This window comes from Ostrinia furnacalis, unplaced genomic scaffold (genome assembly GCF_004193835.3).
Source record: "Ostrinia furnacalis isolate ACB-3 unplaced genomic scaffold, ASM419383v2 OfSCF7671, whole genome shotgun sequence".
Lineage (NCBI taxonomy): Eukaryota > Metazoa > Arthropoda > Insecta > Lepidoptera > Crambidae > Ostrinia > Ostrinia furnacalis.
Genome location: NW_021137910.1, coordinates 54,781 through 79,820, shown reverse-complemented (window position 1 = coordinate 79,820; position 25,040 = coordinate 54,781). Strand labels below are relative to the sequence as shown.

At 36.1% G+C, this 25,040-nt stretch overlaps 1 protein-coding gene across 1 annotated transcript in view; it reads right to left on the bottom strand.

The window, feature by feature from the left end:
* The window catches only part of RhoGAP68F (Rho GTPase activating protein at 68F), a 34,913-nt gene that overhangs the window by 7,180 nt on the left and 2,693 nt on the right, over positions 1-25,040 (bottom strand). Inside the window, exons 3-7 of the mRNA XM_028322573.1 lie at positions 6,802-6,923; positions 5,413-5,564; positions 4,676-4,861; positions 3,568-3,699; positions 1,722-1,966 (exon numbers count right to left, since the gene is read on the bottom strand). Of these exons, the coding sequence (XP_028178374.1) occupies positions 1,722-1,966; positions 3,568-3,699; positions 4,676-4,861; positions 5,413-5,564; positions 6,802-6,923 (837 nt within the window). The remainder of the gene's footprint in view (positions 1-1,721; positions 1,967-3,567; positions 3,700-4,675; positions 4,862-5,412; positions 5,565-6,801; positions 6,924-25,040) is intronic.

Sequence of the window (25,040 nt, the reverse complement as noted above, 5' to 3'; positions counted from 1 at the left end):
AGTGTATAGTAAAAGCAATAAACTAATTATATACTAAACTAAACTAGCTATAGGTCTAGACCTAAGCGCTAGCGCTTATGTCTCAAATAAGTCGGTGCCCAAGGTATGTGGACGGCATGGGAGGTCAAACGCCAGCGAGACTTCAACAAATGTGCCTCAGATTTGTATGCTCTGTCATGTGTATGATATGTCATAATTATGTCAATGGCATCCCTTCATGTAATAAACTATTTACACACAGGTACACTTACAAATCCTGATAAGTTGATTAGCAAAACAAAGGATCGTAGCATGCAAATGCAATGCATTTGCTTTGCCTTGATTAGATATTATATTTAGTCATCAAGTTCGGAAAAATTTGATAATAGAATTGCACCACAACAATTCTAGACTAATAATATTTTAGTTATTCTTTGTTATCGTTTCATGAAAGTTGCATATCATTTTGAAGTGTTTCTCGACCCACTCAAGCCCACGTCGATTAGAAAAAGATGGTTTTTCTAAATTAAATTGAATTGAACTACTTTACCATTCCAGGAAGGGGTGTTTTTAATATTTAGATTAGAACGCATCTTCATGACAAAAGATTTCATTGTATCAATAGCTATTGTGAAATATTAATTGCAGTATAATTTTCCTATCTTAGTTATGTATTCTTGAACACTGCGCTATAAAGCAAAAGCAAATCTTGTACTATGAGTATCAGACAACAAATAAGACATTCTTATAGAATTTTTTGGCAGGCAAAAAATTATAATAGGTAAGGCATTTGACGATTTGAAAGAACTAATTTAATTGAACTAGTCTAAACAAATAAAGTATATTTTTGATGATTTTATAATACATACATAGAAAACACCCAATGCAAACAGATATGTTCATGCACACAAATGTTTGCATTGTGCGGTGATCAAACCCGGGACTTTAGACATAGTAGTCCGGTACGCGAACCACTACATCAAACGGCCGTCAATATAAATAAAAGCTTGCAACGATTGTGTGTCATGCCCTTGTGTAATAGGAAAGAATTGTCAAATGTGGAAAACATTAAATAAACTCATTATCAATCTATTTCCAGCTATACTATTCCGTAATAATCTTAATTACAAACCGCTCTAGTTACAACATGATAATATTGCCCGAAAACCTAAAATATACCAACTAAATTAAACACGAAGGGGCTTAGTATGTACAAAAAGTTTGACGCTCGGAGAATAGTACTTGTTTCAATTGGCATTTTAAACATAAATGCCCGTAAGATTTAATGAACATAATATCTGCACTCTATTTATTCGTCGCACCGCACATTACATATTTAGAGTAAAATCTATTACTCAGAATCGGTTAAGCCTAACTTCTTATTATAATCATTATCATTTGAGAAAGGAAAGAAGAAAGAAAGAAAAATATTTAGTTCAAAATACCTAGTTAATCATATTATATTAATTATAGTGTGCGTGTATTAAAGAGCAATAAAGAATTTGAAATAATAATAATAAATAATAATTATTTTTTAACCAAAATGGCAATTAATTAGTTTAAGTCTAAGTCTAAATACACCTATAAACTCGAAATTTGGCAGGCAGATTCCTTATAGAGTAAATGAATACATTCATTAAGGACGGATTTTACGAAAATCCACCTCTAAGGGGGCAAAACGGGGTCCACGCACGAATTCGTGGAAATCAAATATTTTCACCATAAACATCTTATCTACTTACCGTCCGGCTGAGACAAGAACTCGACGCACTGTCGTACCACTGGAGGAATAGCATCCACCATGTTAGTGTTGTTCTCCTTGATGAACTGCAAAGACACGCCGAACTGCTGGGTGCTAGGCGGCGACAGGCTTTCCTTCGGCGTCGACTTGGAGCCAAACTGGTCCGCAAGCTTCTTCATCCGTTCGCGCAGCATCTTAGCAGCTTCTGACGCTCTTGGGTTCTTCGAAAGCAGCAGTCTATCGTATCTGAAGAAATTAGCAAGCTTTTAAAATCCACTTCCGGTTCCGGATACAGGGCCGGCAAGGTCCCGCCGCGAGAAGGGGATGCGCCGTACGGGAAAGCTCGCACGACCGTTTTCGTTCAAACGTAATTACAAGTCGAAGTTAAACTGAAACTACCGCGGTCAAAACAGAAGATTTGTTTCATTTAGGCTGGCTGTACAAGCACTCTCACATCCTACAACTTGATATATAACGGTCTATATACCGCGCCTCCTTCCGAGCGCAAGTTCAAAGACGTACCGGCAAAAAATTTCTAAGTCCCTTATCGAAAAAAAAATCTACTCAAAAATCCCGAAAAAGCGACAAAAACGTGTGAAAATAAAAGTAAACAAGTTTTAAGAGAGAGCATAACACTAAAACACGGAACCGGCACTTTATTTTGACAACTTTGAAAAAATGTAGGAGCAACATGGGACGAACCTTCAGTCGCTGAAGTTACAACAGCTATGAAATATTTTGACTGTACACCTTTCTAGAATGCGGGATATATATTATGTATTACCTATTTCAATCCCACGAATCACGGCTTCTTTGACGCAGCTTATGAGGAGGCGTAAACACCTTATAAAATGATAGTTGGGTATTTTTCCATTTTAATGCATCCACATAAAAGACGCCTCGCTTTTGAAAATGAATAAAATACATTTTATTAAAGTCCCGAGATAGAATTATGGATATCAAACGTTTCATAAGTGTACCAAAATTTCGCCGTCAGATGAATAATGTGTATCCCATTTGTAAAATTAATTCAACTAGAATTCTAAAGGCGAGGCCATATCAGTGCTTCGAATTGTTCTCATTATAATCGAAGTAAACACTCATATGCCCTTGATTGGGTTAACTTTGATTCGTAAAACCAATATATTTAATTTAGAAAATTCTACATATTTCAATCAATTATTTTTATCTAGGTAAATAAATAAAAATTAAATGTTTTAAATAAACAACTTGAAAAAATCGAACTCGAATCCTTAGGCAGTTCGATTTTTTCTAATATTTTTTTAATAAAAATTAAATCAATTAAAGAAAAAATAGAAGATTTTATTACGTTTCAATTTCGATTATAGAAATAAACATGAATATAAATTTGAAATGGGAAATAAACTATCATAAATTAGGTATCTTGTTGGCGGCTGACGAAGATTATGAACGTAGCTTTTCCTTGCGGGAAAAGGCTCCCGTGTGATTGTATCGATTTTCAAGTAGCCAAGTGGAAGTTTCCATTTTCTATGTTTACACTAAAGTTGCAAATGTACCTACTCTTAGTAAACCATTCTAGTGTTGTCTATATGTCAACGTGAAATTGTGAACTCTGTCAGTTTATAATATAACGCGTTAGATTGTAAACTAACAGTGGGTTAGGTTAGGTTAGATTGTAATTTAACTACGTCAGATTATAATCTGACGGAATTCACAATTTTACGGTGACATATAGAGAACTCTGAGAGACTATAAATATTACTATTATTTTATTATCACCACGATTTAAATCTTATGCACTTATCAAAAGTTTCAAAATTCGTAAAAAATCACGATCACGTTAAAGGTATAAAAGGTCGACTTACTCAAGCACAGGATGCGGGATGCACAGTTTCTCCAGATCCAGGTACTGCTGGAGCTCGTGGAGGTAGTTGACGTACATCATCTTCCTTCCGAACTTGACGCTGATGGCTGGCCTCAGCATCTGCCATACGATCCTAGAGGAAACCAAACGCCACAGTTGACCTTCAGCAACCAAATTTTTAGAAAGAGTACGCTTCGTTACGTGCCCATGCACACAATGTATGATTGAGTCACTTTATATAGGGCTATTTTTAAAACAGTCAAATTACATAATATCAAATTATCAGAAAGGGATTATTAGGATCCATGGTGACGCTAATAAGCGACTGTTTCATACAAAAGTGGCTTTCGTTTCAATGAACGTATGAAATCGCTGTTTTTACCATTGATCTCAAAGTAAAAGTTGAATTAAACACCCATCCTTAAAAGGCGACTGTTCTAAAAATGTTACACTCATTTTGTACGTAATTTGACCACGTAGCGCAGATGATCCGCAATCTAATTAGCACAGGAAGAAAGTACGCAGTTATGCAATGCCGCGCGTCTTGCATTCAAAGCCCGGTCGAAGTCGGACGAAATCTGTCCACTTGCTACGGAGGGCAATATTTCGTAGTATCCGACACTGGATCGTAGCTGGGAGTACTGGGAGACGCTCCCGGACTGGAAATCGTCTGCCTGTATCAAGTAGACACTCCTTTACTTCAAGAGCATAGCAATAGGTGTTTTCTAGAAGAATACATGTAAAATGCGGTAAATCTTCAACCTATGTGACCAAATGGGTTCTAAGAGAAACGCTACTTTGTTATTGACGAATTACGGTGAAACAAAACTGTGGTACAAAAAGAGAGAAACACAATGAGTAACCGTTTCATTTTGGGAAGTGGGTAGGTCAGTTAGCAGCAGTCCTAATATAACGCCAATCAATAAGCTCAGGCACAGACCACTGACTTTTAGTTGGCCGATAGTTGGGCCCGATTCTAATTTGTATGAAGCATCGGCCGATACCAAATCGGTGTAATGTGCGCACTTTCATACATCTCCATACCGATTGATCAACAGCCCGACTCAACTACTAAAAGTCGGTGGTCTGCGCGTAGGCTAAAAGCTCACCTGATGAAGTTGGTCGGATGCACCAAGTATAACGCTTTCAGGTTCTTCTTGTACTTCCTGTCGAAGGCCTTGTATGCCCTCCATAGCCACGACAGCGGAGGCTTGTTCTTGCTAGTCAGACCGCAGTGGAAATACACAACGCTGTAGTCCTGCTCCACGTACTTGTCAAGCGTGAACATGAAATATCTGTTAAAATAGAGAAACACGGGTCTCAACGCGAATATTATATGAAATATCCGGAAATGGAATGATGGTACGACGAATTTACAAACGATGACCGTGACAATAGACAAGAAAAAGCACTGCGATATCACTGTGTAGGCGTTTGAGTATCTACAACTCCGCCTTTCAACCAAGTGAAAAGATTTGCCTAAAGAAATACATTAGACCATCGGCATGAATGAATATATTACTGGATTAAATTATACAACAAAGGTTAAGGGTATAGCAAGATCAAACGATACAAATAGTACCCAATAGTTGTATAAGTGTTAGTGCGACTAATGTGTGCCTCAATATAAGTTAACGGAGGAAAATTTCCAGACACACCGTAATTTCTATTTCTAAACTATAACATGAAAGAAATTCAATTTTTGCTTATGTGAGTGAAATAATATTTATTTTTTATTGTAAAGGATTATTGTTTTTAATAGTCGCTTATTCTTAAAATTACAATAAAATTTATCGAAGCATGTAGTTTGTATGGATTCGTCGATAGAGTTGAAAATGTTACGAACTTCAGAAGTATATCGGGGTCCTTGCTTTGCGGCAGCCTGCAGGCGGAGACCACGATGATCCGCCGCCCGATGTCGTCGTCGCCGACCACGTCGATCAGCCCCGTGCCATTGAGCTCGGCGAAGCACTCGTCGTCCAAAGAGGAACCCGATATCTATGATGTACAGATACATGACATCAGGTCATTTTCTCTCCACTGCAGTACTACAGGAGCAAGACACTCTCTTATTTTCGTCTCCACTCGTGTCTTTAATTTACCAGGGGCAAAAGGTTAGAATTTCAAAGTTGCACAGCGTGTTATGGAGAGGTATATGCTCGGTGTTCCTTTATGAGATCGAATCAGAAATAAGGAGAACCGTACACGAACTAAAGTCGCTGACATAGACCGACGAATTACAAAGCTTAAGTGTCATTGGACAAGGCACATAGTATGTAGAACTGACGACCGATGAGGCTGCAAAGTTCGGGAGTGGAGGTCCAGACCCAGATGGTGAACAGGCGACCTATTAAAGGTAGCAGGAAGGCGCTGGAAGCAGACCGCTATCATTGGGGGAGGCCTATGTTCAGCAGTGGACGTACTGTGGCTGAAATGATGATTATGACGAAAAGGCCGAATTGGCCTATACCTCCCTTGAGTTGGGAGACCCGATGTTCCCTTAGTAACTTATTACGCCCTCCACGGGAGGACTGGGGGTGGTCGTAATCTACTCAGCTGGAGCCACACGGCATATCTTTTACAGCCTTTCACGATCGCCATTTAACCGATCAATCGAATACGCATCCGAAAATCTTTAGATAAAATACAACAAAAGATACCAAATTCTTATGAGCGCTTTTATAGTAGGTACTTTTAGCAGTCACTTTGAGTAAAATTCAACAGTATTCAAAAGACTTTCTTTTGCTCGCATATTTTTGTCATGAGCATTTTATTCCGCGAAAAGTTTTAAGATAAAATTATTCGTCCATATTACGAGTAAATATGTTTCTACTAAAAACCGCTCCAACACAATATATTTTATTGTGTTGGAGCGGTTTTTAGTAGAAACATATTTACTCGTAATATGGTCGAATAATTTTATCTTAAAACTTATCTTAAATTACAAAGTCCCTAAATTTCTCGGAATCGGCAAGGATTTCTGAGACCGACCATATTCCATGTATTTTTGTAAAAGTCCTTCTTAATGTCACCTTACACAACATGTACTCATTGTGTCTTACAGCATAGCCAAGCTTGAGTAAATTTTAATCGATGGAGTGCAATTTAAATAAAATGCTATTCATAAATCATGTTTCACTAGCATCCGCAATCTGCATTATCTTGATAACATAAGCATACATCTAAATACAAGAAAATCATATTAATGTAGTAAAGTTATTATTAATAAACTTACCTCTGCATAAACTTCTGGGGCCCTGGCAAGCTCCTCCTCAAAATTCTCTTCTATTGTGCCGTCGCTCGCGGAATGCTCGAGGAAGTCTTCCGGGATGTCCAACAGCTCCGGGGGCAGAGGCGCTGCAAACAACCCGAACGTGGTATATGACCCTTAAGAAACTAAACGTACAATCGCAAAAATGCTCACGCCAGTATATCCTGAACATGCTGCTAACTATCAATCTATCGGACATAGCCGAACTCCCCCGATCACACCGACTCTATGGTGCGATCGATGCACAAATGCTTCCTAGGCCCAACGCATTTACAATTTATACCGATCACAAATTGCACTTGATGCAAATAACTTTCAGTGCCAGAGTTAGGCACAACTCGTTAACTCATCACGTTGCAGCACCTACTACCAGCCCTCTTGTAACAATTACGAAAATGCTTTTTAATATCTTTTCCGGGCAGTTCAAGTGTCGATTTGAATTGCAATTTTCTAATAGACCCAATGGACTTGGCATTGGTGTGTCAACTCAGTCTCTTTGTATTCGTATAGTGACCACGACAAGGATCAATTTCAAATGCTGGGAGCCAGGCATACACATGGACTTATATCTGAGTATACCCAACCACTCTTGTCGAGTCAATCAGCCAACACTTCAACAGCTCAGTGAGATGTTGGCACGTGCATACGACACAATGTTTTTATTGTTGACGACAAGATTCGCGAGAAACGAGTGTCTTAATTGGAACTTACGTTTCAATAAAGTTATCTTTATGGTTTCATCTACTACAATTTGTTATTAGAGATGGCACGAACAAATAACTTTCTTATTGAGATGAACATTTAAAAATTGACACTAAAGATGATTTCCGACAAATAGGCAACCTTCGGGAAATATGCTATACAAATTGCAATAAGAGTCGCCGCAAACTTCGAGTTCCATCAGTTACACATAATATTATGGTCTCTGAATAACAAAAGCTTCGCTGTGAGGTCAGTTTATCAAAATGTCCTATGATGGATGAACTATTGAAGGCTAAAATAAAAGTTCATAAAGAGTTAAATTATTCATTAGTAACGAACGTGCGTATTTTCATGAAGCGTGAACTTCCTGTTAATGATAGCAGGCAAATGGTAGACATCTATATTTCGTATAACTTTCCGCAATGGGCCGAAAGCGTTGGTTTTATTCAGTTTGTATCATTTTAACAATTATTTATATCGCAACTATATGAACTTCCATCATACTGTACCATTACCAAGCTTGTAAGCTGGTATGAATTCTTAAGTTGATACAAATGACTACTACTTAATTATGCATCGCTTTTATAAACCTGCAAGGAATCTCGGTGACCTTGGTAACATCATTATAATAATCTTTTTAGAGAGGGTTTTAAGCAATCTGTTCACATAATTGCATGAAACTAAGAGCTTGTTTTTTCAGCATCACTTAAAACAACGATATTTAGTATAATGAGCTAAATCTGTGACTAGGTAGACAGGCGAACGCCTATTTTCGGTCGCAAACTAGACCGAGTAGCAAAATAAGCGATGTTGAAATCAATACTCTGGCCTTTGTCGTCAGTTTAACGTTGTCTTCAGCGAAGTTTCCCAATGATGCAACTTTAGAATTCACTTTGCTAAGTATCAGAGTTCCGACAGATTTATTAACACTAATTTAACATTTAAAATGTTTCAATTAAATGAAAAGCAAATGTATCATTTTATGACTCAGATGTACTACTTTGATCTCGCCAACGTTCTATACGTTTAACATGTATGTATGTATTTACTTTCAAATTGCTAAGCCCACCAGTATCGGTATCGATATGTATCCGATCTGTCGCAAATCGCAATTAATAAAGAAAATCCTAGATCTTTCTACATGACCGTGCATATGAATATTACAAAGGTTTATCTAATGTGACCCATTCTAGTTTCGTTGTTTTTAATTTAAATTCAAATTTTCAAGCAAACAGCATTAAGCAAATTCTTGTTAGCTGCTGTCTACTAAAATAGGTTTCAAAGTAAGCCAGATAGAATATTTAAATATTTGGTCTCCACATAATCTTCAAAGAAATGGCAAAGACGGCAATCAATAGAAAACCCGACACTGTTCACTTATTTACGAGTGCGTAAGTATTCCAATAATGTTAGACAGACATTTAATTCTTGATCATTTTTAGGGCACCGTAAAACTTCAAAACAGAACGGAATCCTTTTGGATCACGTGTCTGTCCGACTGTGAGGGAATTTCTCAGAAATTATTTGATTTGATGGAATTATTATTTTTAAGAGGTTTTGTGGTGGATTTCTAAGTATCACTTTGTAGAGGATAACAGCTCTCTATTGCCTCTTGTGGAGATTGTAGTCCAGTCATTTGGTAGTTTTACCTGGAAAGTTTTCCGGGAGTAATGAAAGTTGGTATTTATATAGATTTCGATGTGCTCTTTACGAATTTCAACTTTGCGACCTCGTATGGTTGCCGCTCGCGCCGCCATATTAGAAAAATACTGCCTAGTAGATGTTTTTCTTAAATGTTTCCTTTCGGATTAATTTTATGAAAAAACATGCTCAGAGAAACTAGAACTAAAGAAAATTTCCTATTTTTAATGTCTACATAACCTTTTTGTGAATTGAATAATTTTTAACAACCTATATTCGGAAATCAATCGGTAATAAGAACCAAAAAAAATCCACTGAAAAATACTAATTTAACTCAGAATACGGAACAAACCAGAAACCGTCAACGGGCGTAAATGTGTATTCATATAAAGTACTCCAAATCGCACTACTTTGACTTTAGAGCAATCAGTCAATGGCCGGCGCGCGCATTGTTTACATATCCGTCAGATTGACACTTTATAATTAAATTATGCCGTCTTGTGCCGTTCCAACATGTAAGAATGCTACTGGAATTACGAAGAAAGTGCATGGGATCATGTTTTATCCGTAAGTAGCACATTTCCAATTCATTTTAATTAAATAATAATTTTCAAAAAAAATCACGGTTGTATTTTGTAAGTGTTGCCACAGGTCAACGGAATATTTTACCCTACTTTTTTATATTGAATTACATTTGTCTACTTATAAAAAATTCACGCGTTAATTTTGTTAGCGTTACCACAGAATAATGGAATATTTTCCCCATCCTTTTTGTTTTAATTAGTTTTTAGTGTAATTTCATCCATGACATGACAACCTGATTAATTAAATTATAAGTGCCACTTGTGGTCTAAACTGAATAAATATTTTTGATTTTGATTTGATTTCAATATATTGAATTAATTTATAATATTACTCCCTAATAATGAGGAGATAATAAATTACTATCGTGAATTTCATACTTTCCCATTTATTCAAAAGTAAGGCATTGGTATCAACAGATCAGCAGCAGCAATATTTGTATATTTAATAATAATTTTAAGTAATTAATTATTGCTTACATACTTACTCTGATTTTTTTTCAGGATACACAGCCAGAGTTGCCTCGCAATCAAATTTAAGTATTGGTGATGTTTTTGATTTGGATTCTGTTTTTGACTCCAAGAAAAGTTAAACTAAAAGCACTACTGCGCCGTAAACAAATGTTTTGTTGTCGATATGTTTACATAATAAAGAACCTTAAGTTTCTTTTTTGTTTTACTTGGCATTCTAAAATTTATATTCGACTTTTGTAATTGACTTTTAAATAACATATTATACCTACATAAAATATAGTACATATATTACACTATTTAATAGAAATAAATAATCATCTTACACTTAGTTACTTCGGAGTAAAAATTAAATTCATAGGTAGGTAGGTACTATCTATGCCTATGGCCAGTCATGTCGTCTCGTTCTATCGCAAAGAATCACCATTTGATAAGAGCGAGAGCAAAAACGGAAATGGATAGTTAACACTGGCCGTGTGTACTTATTTCACTTACTTATTTTTTACTTGTTTAACATCTCTTTAAAAAATTACATAATTTTACCCCAAAAATGGGGGTGTCACACGGCGCTAGTAACACTAAAGGGGGTAGAGGGGCGCGGGAGGGGAAGTATTTTGGACACAAGTTGCCGCGTAGAAATGTTATCGAACACTCCTTCTGGTTTGTTCTGTATTCTGAGTAATTTAATTACGTTCATAAAATATGTTTCTCATTTAAGATATTACAGAACTACATAACCAAGACCTCAGTACTGAGAAACTTTTCGGACTTCGTCGGTTTTTCTAAAATTAGAATAATGATTGCTTTGAAATCGATAGCAATTTGGTCGGTTGGCTATGAAAAGGATTACCTACAAGTGACCTTAAACGTGATTACTGACAGAAATAGATTTCCATAAAAACTCCATGGGGAGCATCGCTTTGTTGTTCTTATGATTCCTCAGTCCTAGTCGCAATGCCTGGTGCTAGACCTCATTTCAGATTATTGTTTAGCAAAATTCACACATTCTCATTCGCATTTTAAAATGGTGTTTGTAGTAAGTGTTTCCTCCGCATGCCGCAAAGTGCGTATCAATTGATCGATACCAACGGATTATAGCTTATATGCACAGCACCTTTTCCAAAACTGACGACAGCAAATACTGGACGTGTACCTACTGTATATTAATACACCAGCCAAATAACGATCGACCGGCCAGCTGCGTCGATTCGCAGTGCCGAACCGCACTGGTGTTATCGAATCTACCTTTGTACAGCCATGGAGATTATGGACTGTATTTAAAAGGAACTAAGTTGGCGAATACAACTACAAAATAAATTAAGTAAACAATAATATTTGATTGAACTGCTCTTTTATCTTGCACTTTCATCCGATTTAAATATGTAAGCTTTGAGATCAATCGAAATATAAGAGGTGTAAGAAAATTCACCTTGAATTCTATTTTATGATTTGATGACAAACAAAAAAATATGGTAAAGTAAGCAAAGCAAATCCAATAAGTACATGGTAACAGTAGCGTACATTTAGTTTGTATACATGTACATATTATTTTAGGCTCTTGTTGTTAATGATTAACAGCCCTTATCAAATTGGGTACAGTTCGCGAGGTGTAATCTCAGTTTATCTAACGCGCAATGGAGGAAGCCCAGTAGTGAATTGCCCGATGATGATGATGTAATAGAATTAAAGATGAAATATGACGTAATTTATTATTATTATTCTGTCTAATGGCTTCCATGGTGCGTATTTAAAGCACACTGGTTTTGCCAATGTCGAGTGTTTATGAGACACGGTAGACAGTGGAATTTGAAGTTTGTCCGGTGATAATTTAATGAATTCATTTTTCAATGAGATTTTTACCACCTAAAACTGAGAAAGGGAAGAGAGTTTTCTAAAGCTTTTTATTAGATTACTAGCGGCCGCCTGCGACTTCGTACGCGTGGATCCCGTGTTACCCCCTTCATCTATTTTACGCGGTTTAGATTTTTTCATACAAATGTTTTTTCCCGCTAACTCCCGTTCCCGTGGGAATTTTGCAATATCCTGTTGTAACTAAGCTTTAAGGTTACTAAGGTACCTGCATGCCAAATTTCAAGCGTCTAACTTAAGCGGTTTAGATTTTTCATACAAAAGGATTTTTCCGCTAATTTCCGTTCCCGTGGGAATTCTTAAGTATACTATAACCTGCCCAGGAGCAGGCCTGGCTCACTCCGCGCGGTACATCCGATAATTACCTACAGCGAAGCGCCCCGCGCCGGCGGGTATTATATCAGTCGAGTGTCACGCGCGCGCCCGTCAGGAGTAGTCAGGACGCTGGCGTGCGTTGTAGTATGATTATAATTCTATGAAATATTGTGCGGCGTTCGGGTGTTTAAATTCAAAAAGAAATCTACCGGATTTATCTTTTTTTTTTTCGCTTCACAAAGATGCTGAAAGGTATGTTGGCCATGTAGGTAATCAATAATTCTTAGGATAGTATAGGAACCTAACCTACTATTACTACTGCTCAGAATGCGTTCGTTCGTTTCAGCCAAATGACGTCCACTGCTGGACAAAGGCCTCTCCCAAGGTTTTCCATAATGAATGCATAGATACTTACCTACATACGTACTTCATTACAAATAAGTAGATTAATTATTTTTTCACTAGACAGCAACCCTAACAGCGTAAGAAGAGTTCAGAGGCACGCGATAGAAAGAGACAAAACTTGTAGGTGAATAAAATTGTAGGTACGTAGTGCTGTGCGAGCTGAATTCCACTGTATCGCGTCGTAGCAAGACTCGCATTTATTTAAATCGTCTTGCGGAGTAATCCTTCTGTACCTGTACTATTACTTATTCTGTGGTACCAAGTTTCGTTAAAATCCGTCTAGTAGTTTTTGTTTCTATAAGGAACATACAGACAGACAGACAGACAGACAAAAATTTTACTGATTGCATTTTTGGCATCAGTATCGATCACTTATCACCCCCTGATAGTTATTGTGAAAATATATTTCATGTACAGAATTGACCTCTCTACAGATTTATTATAAGTATAGATGAGGATCTTTGTGGGCCCAATACTTGTTGGAAGAATTGGAAATTAGCTCAGATAGATTTTGAAGCCGGGATATGAGTGGGTGATTAAGAGATTGGTTGGTCTTGAATATAATATCTATCTGATAAAAATTGACGACGGATATCTAGTGGTGGATCTACTGCCTTTATAGTCCAGTTATGTCTAAACATGAACCCTGCAATAATTCGCATACAGCTGAAAATTGGTACGAATGTTCGGAGCAACATTATGAATGAAATGTGAAAAATCCCCATCGATCCGACATGACTCAGTTGCAGGTTCACTTGGGGTAACTGACAAAATACGGTTTTTGAGTTAAATATACAGTTTTTCTTAGTTTTTTCTGCTCTTTCGAATGGAATACGTAAAAAAATTCTAGCTTTAAAAAAAATACAATTACACGGACATTTTCAGGTGTGAACTTTTCAGATTTCCTTCAAAATTTTGGTGTAACTGACATTGTAATAATTTTACCAAGTTGAATTGGTGTATCTGTAATAATGTAAAAATTTTGCTACAAAACTTTGCAATTACACTGATTTGCTAAGGTTTATAACATGAAATAAAATAGGAATTTAGAAAGTTTTAAGGCATATTACATTATTATTATACCAGCAGTATCAGTTAAAGAAGTTAAAGTTAGCTCAACAAAAAAAAATAATTGAAATTGAGCAACTATCCAGCCAACTAGGCGTCACTGCGCGTTGCTAACATTAACCTGTTGTTACTCTGTTACTTTTACTGTTGTAGTACTCATGACCTTAATTCAACATTGCTATAAAGAGGTGGGAAATTAAATCCATTTTGTTTTCAGTTTAAGTTGCCCTGTAGAGCTAAATACGGTATTGGTAAGTCAAAGCTTCAAAAAATATTAAAATTACTTAGTTTCACAGTAATACTTTAGTTATTTCAATATTTCTGTCTTAAAAAAATTAAATACACATATTTTCTTGATTCCCATGGCTTTTTTAACATTATTTAATGAATAAAATAAAAGTAACTTCTAATAAAATAAAATAAAAAACAAAGAAAACGACAAAATGTTATTTTTTTCATGAATTCTCTTATTTTTTAATACTTTTACATAAATTATACAGCAACTAAGTAAACAAACCCCAGCAAAAACATCAAATTATTTTAATTTGGGCAGTACTTACACCAATTTGTCCTATGTTTTTTCCAAAAGTATGGTGTAAAATTAGTGTAACTGTCAAAAGTACAAAAATACATTGGTGTAACTGCAATTTATTTCCTTTACTAAAACATATTAGATAATTCTTTTTATTTAATCTAAAACCGCGTAGAAACCTAAGCATTTCTGTAAAAACAGATCCAAAAAAGGTTAAATAGGAAAAAAGTTATGTCCGATTTAAGACGAAAAAAAACTTTAAACGGCTCTACTGAAAAACTGTATTTTGTCAGTTACCCCAAGTGAACCTGCAACCGACGAATTGTGCTAAAAAAAAATTCAAGATCAAAGTAAAAAAATACGGGTTTTTGAAGTTTTCACCCAAACGGTAAGTTTTATTACAAAAATATGTATGACAAGGTTTAAGACCATGCAATTATCTATTAAATTTGTCTATGCACTTTCTCCTAAGAGTCAGGTCAGCGTTTCTGAGATTCGATGATCCGAAGAGTAAGAAAGGGTTTTCTTCATAACACATAAATCCAATCTGATATCGCCTCGTGCCTCAACTCATGCAAAAAACTTGGACTTCATAATATATTTTTTTTCAAATGACTGTGATATGCGAATTATTGCAGGGTTCATGTCTAATTTGACCGGACTACTAATTGTAAAGCATTCTTAGGGGATGATTGTGAGGTAAAAAAATTTCAAATGAGTTTAAAAATTTTAAAATTATAGTAATGGTGGCTCCATTATTGCTGACTGATGTAACGAATAACGAGTCTTAGGCCTCAGCCTCGAACTTGGTGGGCAGCGGGGCGGCGGCGGCGGCGGCGCGGGAGCGGCAGGATCTTATGCGTAAAATTAAATAGACCGGTTCTTGAAAACAGCGGCGCGGCAGCGGGGCGGCACACAGTAGTTTGATTTTTAAAAAAGGTGGACATACGATCGAAAGTCATAATTTCACCGAAACAAAAATTGTTTTGGATAGCATTTTGAATGCCGATCAACATTTGTCATTATGCATTTTTCGATAAAACGAGCCTTTCATGCTTAAAAAAAATATGACAAGAAAATTTGTATGGAGAAAAATCTTTTTTATTTTTTTTCTGGCTACTGTTGCAAACTGTAGCGGTCAAACCTTATGTAGTCGTAAGTACCTATGGTGCCTAACATTACTACATAAATACTTTTTGCGGGCACGCGCGGCGAAGCGAGTAATGGACATGCAAAATTTTAAATATTTTTATTTATTCATTATTGATTTTAATGCACTTAAAGTAATTATTAATAGATAAATATACTTAGTCTAACTTACTACAGCCCCCTATTACCTCATTTCACGCTAAAACCTTTCAAACTAGAACCTAAGTTTGTAGGTACTAGGTAGTCTAAGTTGTTTTTATTGTCATTATAATATGACTGGTTGGGTGTGGACCAGAGTCGATAGCAACATGGAGCCTACATGGACCGATTTGTCCGTAGCTGCCGAAGCTTGCCTGGAAATGGTGAGATGTAAGTGCAAGAAGTAGTGCAGAAGCTGGTGCTGTCTGAAAAAACAACTATAATGGTCACAGCCGTAGCCTTTGTGTTAAAAATAATCTCCCGTACTATGATAATATCAATCCTCACTTTCCTCAAACTTACCTTTCCGTTATCACTGGTACAATAGTATATGTAGAAATAAACATGTTAATTAAAATAATATTAATAATCATTAGACGTTTAGACAAATTCAAGTTCTTTATTTAGTGCTTTCTTCTTATGATATTTTCAATAATACAATGCATTTAAACTATTTTCAACCTTATGTCTTACACATAGAGTTCAAAATTAATTGAAGAAAAAATACAAATCATGGTAGCATGATGTGCCAGGAACTCTAAATAAATTCTAAAATAATAATCTTTACTTGCTTATGAACCAAATAGTATGAATTCATGGATAAAATAAAGATTTTTTTCCGACGCGCATTAAAATTCGCCCGCTGTGTCCTGAAGAAAGATTTTTTTCACCTACTTTTTTCAAAAAAAGTACCAAACAATGGTATATATTTATAATCCTGATAAATGTAGCTTTCAGTACATATTTTTTTTATTAGATTATCTCCAATGGTTTAAAAGTAAACGACGTTTATTTAAAAAGATACTTTTTGGTTTTTGTGAATTTTACTCCATATTTCTATTTTTTTGTATAAAAAGGCAAAAAGTTTGTTCTAGAAATGAATTCGCCATCCTTTAATTATCCGAAAATGACACCACACTTGCCCTAATACTCATAGTTTTGAAGATATGGGCCTTAAAGTGAAGCGCGGCAGAAGGAAACTTGCCCCCCCTCCCCCTGCTACCACAGGGGGGGCTCCCGATGTCTACCGACGGAAATCTACTCAGGAGCACCCAAAGAACAACTGGTGCAAAAATGAGCCTTCTATACCAAAGTGGAGGGGTTCTTGCACTAAATTCCCTACTACCAAAACAATTTTTGTTTCGGTGAAATTATGACTTTCGATCGTATGTCCACCTAATTTTAAAATCAAACTACTGTGCGGCAGCGGGCAACGAGCGGGCAGCGACGAGGGAGCGGGCAACGAGCGGGCAGCGCACTCCTTCTTTTGCCCACAATAAATCGAGCGTTAGGAATAAATTTGAATCGAAATAAAATGGTCGCCGTTGTTCAGACATTTCGTTTGCGAATAAAAACAAATATCTCGACAACACAACCCCGAACACATCACTTCGCCGCTAAAGCGCCGCGCGAGCTGCCCGCTTGTTTCGAGAACGGGTCTGCGTTGCCCGCCCCGCTCCAGCGCCGCCGCCGCTCCCGCCCCGATGCCCGCTAAGTTCGAGGCTGAGGCCTTAGTGCACTCGAAGACGAAGTAAACGTTTTTGTTTTGTGGTATTTCTATTTTACGTCACTTATAAGCGCAAGCAAAAAGCCTTGAAAATATTAAGTACACTTACATTTAGGTTTTTCTTTCTTTCTTTCGGAAAACTTAATTTGAGTTTTTTCAATCAGGAGACAATGTCAGATGCGAGTGTTGTATGTAAGTATGTATGCAATATTTTAGATCTTAATATGTTAAAAACTTACTGTCTTGTCCAAACTACTCTTTAAAATTATGAAATAAACTTCTTATTATATTAAATTTACTAGAAATATGTTTTATATGAGCCTTTTCAACAATATTTTTTCTATACTTATAATAAATCTGTAGAGAGGTCAATTCTGTACATTAAATATATTTTCAAAATAACTATCAGGGGGTGATTAGTGTGAAAAATCTAAACTGCTTAAGTTAGACGCTTGAAAGGCATGCAGGTACCTTAGTAAACTCAAAGATTAGTTACAACAGGATACTGCAAAATTCCCACGGGAACGGGAGATAGCGGGAAAAAACATTTGTATGAAAAAATCTAAACCGCGTAAGATAGATGTAGGGGGTAAAACGGGATCAACGTGTATGAAGCCGCGGGCGGCCGCTAGTTGCGAAATAAAAGCTTGCCCAAGCTTGTACTCGCCATTGAGAAGAAACTTTTTTAGAAATGTCCCCAAATGTAGTTTCCAGAACAATACAACAGCGTTTCATTTTTCGGAAGTTTTTGTTCTTAGGGTTTCTCAATTTCGGCTTGAGTAATCTCAAATCAATTCAGCAACGAAAATAAATTTACCCTCAGTAAATTCGTACACAAGCCCTTAAAGTTCATACTTATCAATGTAGAGAAAAACTAGGAGAAATCTCAGAAATAGCTGAGAATAGGGGTCGGGAAACACCACAGGAAACACTAAGTCAGTCAGTCAATACCAAAATTCACGACTTTGTGACCTTCATATTTTATGTTTTTAACCGTTTGAGCTAGCTTCATGAAATTTGGGCTTCTAGGTATCCTTATGGATATAATTAAACACACGATGTGTTTACGTTAAAGAGGTTTTGAGTTAGAGAAGGGTCAAAAGTGGCACCAAATGGTTCGTGTAATATTACACTCGGCGCTGGCTAGCCAGTTCCTTTGCTTGAACTTGGCTTCGCGTGTCTAGATGTTGAGTGAATGTAAAAATCAAGTAAAAGTAATGTTTTTAGTAGACTTTAAGACCAGGATGGCAAGATCAGTCATCATTATTAAACTTTTTTGCAAAGGTTTACAATATTTCTATTCTCGTCTTTTACATAATATCATTTTACATGAGCAGAATAAAATCTTCTTTATAAAAGCTTCTTAGAAAAGTGCCGTTAATGCGACTTAAATGTATGAATAAGCGAGTCGAGCGTCTACGATAGGACAAAGTTATTTTTAAACATAGTAATGTAATTTCGTGCATGAGAGAATTACAAAGTTACAAACATTATGAACGATAAATGTGCACTAGACACCTGGCCTGGTGATGGTTTGCTAACTGAACTGCATCGTCAGTTGCAGTTTCAAGTCCGATTAGAGACATATTCTAGTGTGATAAGCACAGTACATGAACTTTTATAGTACGAGGGGAGGCTGAAAAGTTTTGAGCCTAGGGTATTAAAAATGCCGATAGAAAAATGTAAAAAATATATTTTTCTATTTAATCTCCCTCTACTACAACGGACTTCTTACATTTGTGTAAAAGAGCTTTTAACCCACTGAAAAAAAATTCGCAATCTTTGCCTTCGAAATGAGCCTTTAACGCCGCCTTCCTTTCTTTGTCACTCAAAAATCTTCGTTTCTGGAGGTCTTTTTTCCAATTTGAGAATAAGACAAAATAGTTAGAGAATTGGACTAAACTGTGTGGTGGGTGATTAATTTCTTAAAATCCAGTTTTACCCGGGGTAAGCCATGCAACATGCGCGGTGTGCGCGGTTGAATTGTCTTGCAGTAACAGATTTCCTTTCGCCAGTTTGCCTCTTAATATTTCAACAACCACTTGACGCACTACTATCAACCGTACAGCATAATAATCCCCGTTTATTTTAGTTTTTTTTAAGTAGGTAGTCAATGAATAAAATTCCTCAACAATCCCAAAAATAGTGGCTATGAGCTTAGGTGTCGATCGCTCCACTTTGAATTTCCGCGGCGGCGTTTTCCCTTTTGAATCCGTTGCAGTGACTCTTATTTTGACTCTAGATCGTACTGCCGGATCTATTTATTTATCAATAGTGATAATGTGAGAAAAAAATTTGTTAGGATTATGGTCAAAGATGTCCTAAAACTCCTGCGAAGTTATGACTCGATGCTGTTTGTCGAGGGGCGAGAGCATTTTTGGCACCCATCGCGCGCACCCCTATTTCATGTGCAAATGAGTATGAAAAATATCGCCGTTACGTTCTTTGTTAATGCCTATGGTTTCAGCTATCTGTCACAACTTAATTCGCTGATCTCTAAAGCAAGATTTTTTAAGTTTTCATTATTTTATTCGTTAATGGCGAAATCTGGCCGCCCTGACTTGCGGTCATCTTTTAGAGACTCCCTGGCATGCTTGAACTATCGGATCCAATATTTCATGATGGCAAATGAAGGCCCAGACTCCCCATAAACTGTAGACATCTCTTTAAATGTTACCGTCAGCGTTTTGTTCCTCTTTTTGAGGAGTTTTATGACAACTGTGTACTTCGATTTCGTACATTGCGCGGATAACTGAGACATGATGATGTTTACTGATTAATTACTAAAAGCGTGATGACGCTAATGAAATGAAACTTTGTGCATATACTAAGGAGGTTATTGGCTAATTAAATAAATTGAAAGCGAGTCAATAATAGCACTTGAAGATACTTAGGCTCAAAACTTTTCAGCCGCCGCTCGTAACTTATGGGAGGTAGTTTGACCTCTGACCTACCCCAAAAAATATGAAAAAAATTTAATAAGGCACATTTGTTTTATTGAAATTGTATCGAAGTTTCTTAAGTTTACGCTTATAATTATTGCGTTTTGATTTATTTGCACCTTTTGCACACTACCCTAATTATAATAAAATTGGAAGTCATTCTTTATTCAATTATTCTTTCCTGTACTAAAATTTGATATCTTTGTGCGTTTTTTTTTTCATATTTTTAGGGGTAGGTCAGAGATCAAGCTACCTCTCAGGGCAGTTTGATTCAGCCATTCTGCGATACACAATTATGTATTTTAATTTAGAAGAGAATTTACAAGACAAACCTCATTGATTCACAAGAACTACTTTACGCTTCATTGTCGTATGTTGTCCTATCCCCGATAAGTCGTTAGATTAAAGCCCGGTTTCCACCAAGGCGGAGCGAAGAAGAGAAATACTCGTAGTTAGTTAGTTAGTTTAGCAGGGCAATCGAATACCGCACTTAGCCTCATGATTGGGCCATTGTGCGCGATTTGTGGTTTATCTTCCTACTCCCACCACCCCAGATTCCCCCAGAAGGCAAGCAGCCCGTCTAGGCTGCTACAGGCCTCCTGCAGCGACGATGGTGATCGAAGAAATTGAGCCCGTTGTTCTGCTACGCTGCTGCACTCCATGAGCACATGCTGCGGTGTTTCCTCTGCCTCCATGCATCCCCTGCACAGTGGGCTGTCTGTAACACCTATGTTGTACAATGTCCAGTTATAACACTCAGGAACTTGCGGATGCTGTCCCTGTTTAGTCTGATAAGGCTGCGGGAGAACTTTTTCGATACGTCCGGAACCGCATCTTTTGTTAGCCTGCATCCTTCGCTATTTTTCCATTCCGTGTGTTCTTTTTCTTCTATTTTGGAGCGCAGCCTTCTGATCTGTGCTTGTGGTATCGGCAGTATTGGTTCCGGACCAAATACTGTTGTGTAGAAGTAGTCCGAAGAAGAGAGATGTTGGGGTTTTTTCTACCTAGAAAGAATTTGACAGCGGCGGCGGCTCGGTGGAAATAATGAAATCTGATTCGTTATTCAAAACATTTCTCCACTCCGCCTTAGTGGAAACCGGGACTTGCAGTGGATGGGGCTTAAACCTTTCACTTTCCGTGCGACTGCGATGACCAATAATTAAGAACATTGACAAACCTGTCGAAATTGTAGTGTAATTCGTTCTGTGCGTCATTTTAAGGTAAACTGTTTGGTTTGAGATAATACATTATTAGCCTCTAAAATGATGATGTCTTAGTTTATTTGGCGATTCAACTGTAGGTAGATCTTGTCTGACTATACCATAATATGCATATGCAGGCAGGGTGGATTTTCTTTAAAATCTATTCTTGTTGACCCTTACATGGATGTTTGATCAATCCTGTTCACTACAATAAGGCTGAGTTGTACCACAGAATAATAATAAGTACTGTTGTACCCCCACACTTTAACTTTGACAAACATCAAAAATCTGTCAAACTCCATACAAAAAGCACTGGTTAACGTTATTTTATGGTGGTGCAAGTCAGCCTAAGTGATGCCACGGATGCAAAGAAATAATTTGAATTTGGATCAATCAATCCTAGTACTCTTGATGCTAGTTTGCTTTAAAGACTCTACAGTAACAGCACGGTAATACTATCTATACAGTATTCCAACTCGGCCATATTTTTGAAAAAAATTTCAACAGCCGCGCGGTACGTCACGGTATGACAACATGCGATAGGGCTGCTCACCTACAGTACCTACCCATTCTAATAAAATTACATCTGTCTACTTAGAATTTCTATCTACATAGTTTTGTGATTGTGATTTTTTTTTATTTAGACAAACAAAATACTTTGTGACGGAATAGGATAAAAATGCGTGTTGTTTTGTGATTAGTAGATTTAATTTAAAAAAATATACTAAAATAATTTTGAATCTACTAATCATTATGAGTACTTAATGACCTGTTACTTTAATTTCAGGCGGGTGAAATCGTTGGCAAAAGCTGGTTTTATACAATACATATAATTTTCATTTCAAATCAAACTGACTGAAAATGACAATTTCTGACCGTTAATGACTAGTTTTTGACGGTCAGTCAAATTCAATCACCTTAGTCATTTTCAACACTAGGCCATCGACGTCCGTTCGGCACATTCGCGACACCCCTAACTTTTGGATTTCGACCACGTTCCGAGATTTGAAATTCGAAGGAAAGCTCGCGTTTCGTCGGTTTATATGAAGTTACAATACTGTATGATATTATTACCGTGGTAACAGTGTGAGTGAACCCTTGTTGTTTAATAGTGACAAAAACTGCAGTGCAAATAGACAATTACAGGCCTATAGTTCATTTCACCTAAGATGATCCGTATGACACTTCAAGGTTATCCATGTTACGCATACTACGTATGCAGAATATTTTTGAAAAAATATTTGTATTTTATTAGCAATATAATAAAAAAAAATTAACTACTTGTCTTGAAATATATAGTAAAATCTGAGTCTATTGATTATATTTCGATGTAAAAATATTTTTTATTTAATGTACGCAATGTGTGAAATGGAATAGATTTAGTGCTGAGGTATTTGATGTATAACAAAATCGATTATTTCCGCGATTCATTAATCTATTGCAGTGTATACTTAGTTATTAAAAACATCACAAAAATCAACTATATTTTTTGATCATTGACTTTAATGGGTCATTCCATAAAAATCTGTATATTTTCGACGTCATTTTGTCCGTAAATTTTTTAAGATGCTTTTGAATACTATATTAGTGTAAATTATTGTTTATTAATTAATTATGTTATGTCTAAAAGGGCCAGTCACTTTATGCTTTATTTTAGGAGAAATTATAATTTTCAATTTTTACATACTACATTACTCCTATATGACTTCTAATAAAGTATAAAACTTTTAACCTTAACATTTATAGATAAGTTAATACACATAATGTAGTTGTTTTGTTATTATCACTATATAAAAAACATCATTCCCTAACTAGTAATTTAGTTCCAAGTGCCATTTAAAGCTAGGGCCTGACGCTCTAGGGACTGACGATTTGGAGTAAAACTTAACACAAATGCAGATTAAGGATAAAGTTGATGTTTTTATAAATGTGGGTCCCAAAACACAAACTTTTGGAGTACGGACATGCCTAGGGAATGACGTTTTGGGTTATTCAAAAGGAATTTAAGATGTTTTAAAAATAGTTTCAAAAAATATAAATGGGTGATGAATAAAGCACATTGCGAGCTGTTATTTAACAATTTTGGAATAAAATATTAACAAATATTTCATGTGAAATGTGGCGCGGACTAAGAGTTGACATATTTTTGTGGAATGACCCTAATAAACGCATTGGAAATAAATTAATAGTTTTTAATTTAAAGAAACAGAACCAGTACTTTTTAGGAATCGTTTTTTTGAATACGAAGTCCATAGAATTTAAATATTATCCAATAAAAAATTGTTACAATAATATTTATAATTAAAAAAACATGTTTTTTGTTAAATAACACCTATACAAAATATTTCTCTAAAAGTAGGTTTTACTAACTCTTAGAAAAAAATCGATAGTTATATCGCTATGGTTTAGTTATGTGACATCTCTATAACTTTCAAACTCGAAACTTCATACGAATCATCTTAGGTGAAAAAGACTATAGCACATAACTCAAGTCAGTACCTGAGGTATGAGAGCGGCACGGGAGGGGTGGGTGACATTGACATATTTTGTCATGAATCGTGACAGAGTCGTGGTGACAGAGATGATCGTCTTCGTGGAAATCCTTGGGGGAGGCTTTTGTCCAGCAGTGGACGTCTTTCGGCTGAAACGACGACGTGACAGAGCATATTTGGAAGGAGATCTGAAGTCTTGCTAATTTTTTACGTCACAAAAACACCTTTCTTGTCGCTCCTATAGGGTCATTCCATGACAAATGTTACCGAGGGTGAAAAACTAAATATGTTCTTTTCGCATTAAATCTGATGAATTTTGAAAGTAAACATTCCAAATTAAAATGTGCAACAAAAAAAATCTGAAAGAAACAAGTAATTTTTAAGTTATTAGTCTTCAAAGTCTATAACTTAAGTCAACTGTCTGAATGATCATTTTCTCTCTAATTATTGGTAATTACAATTTTAAAAAAACTATCAATCTGTGAAACGTTTTGCCACTATATGATTCGAGGGTATTTATCATAGTATTGGTAGATAGCGTCATAGTCCCAAAACAATTGATAATCATCAAGTTTTAAGTGTGTTTTCTTTTTACTTCGGCGATGTAACACCCGAAACAGAAAAACAGGTATTTGTTTTATTATTGTACCTTACACATGGATTAGGGTAACAATATTTGGCAAAAGTAAGGTCATGGTAGTAATGATTTCAAATACTAACTAATATCTGAGCATGATACTAATTTAGTATGTTTCTTTCTTGATTAAAAACTGTAACACCCGAAACGTTTCGGGCATTACATTTTTATTTATATATGTCGATAATGTGTGTGTATTGCTTAGAGAAGTGAAAAAGTATTACTGTGAGGGTCCTTTGACCTCCCACTAACGCTGACATCGGAAAAGGAGTCATATTTCTCAATTTAAGACTTTTTTTAAATGTCGACTTAACACTAAAATTAAGGTATTGCTAAAAAGTGTCGATGTTTGACATTTCCAATAAATATCGTAATTAGAAATTAAAGTAATGCTATTTCAAGCCAAAAACAATAGAAAAAGCTATATTCTGAGGAAAAATTAAACTTGAACTTTGTTTATTTTTTTTAAAAAAGCTGCTTCGTAATTTCAAA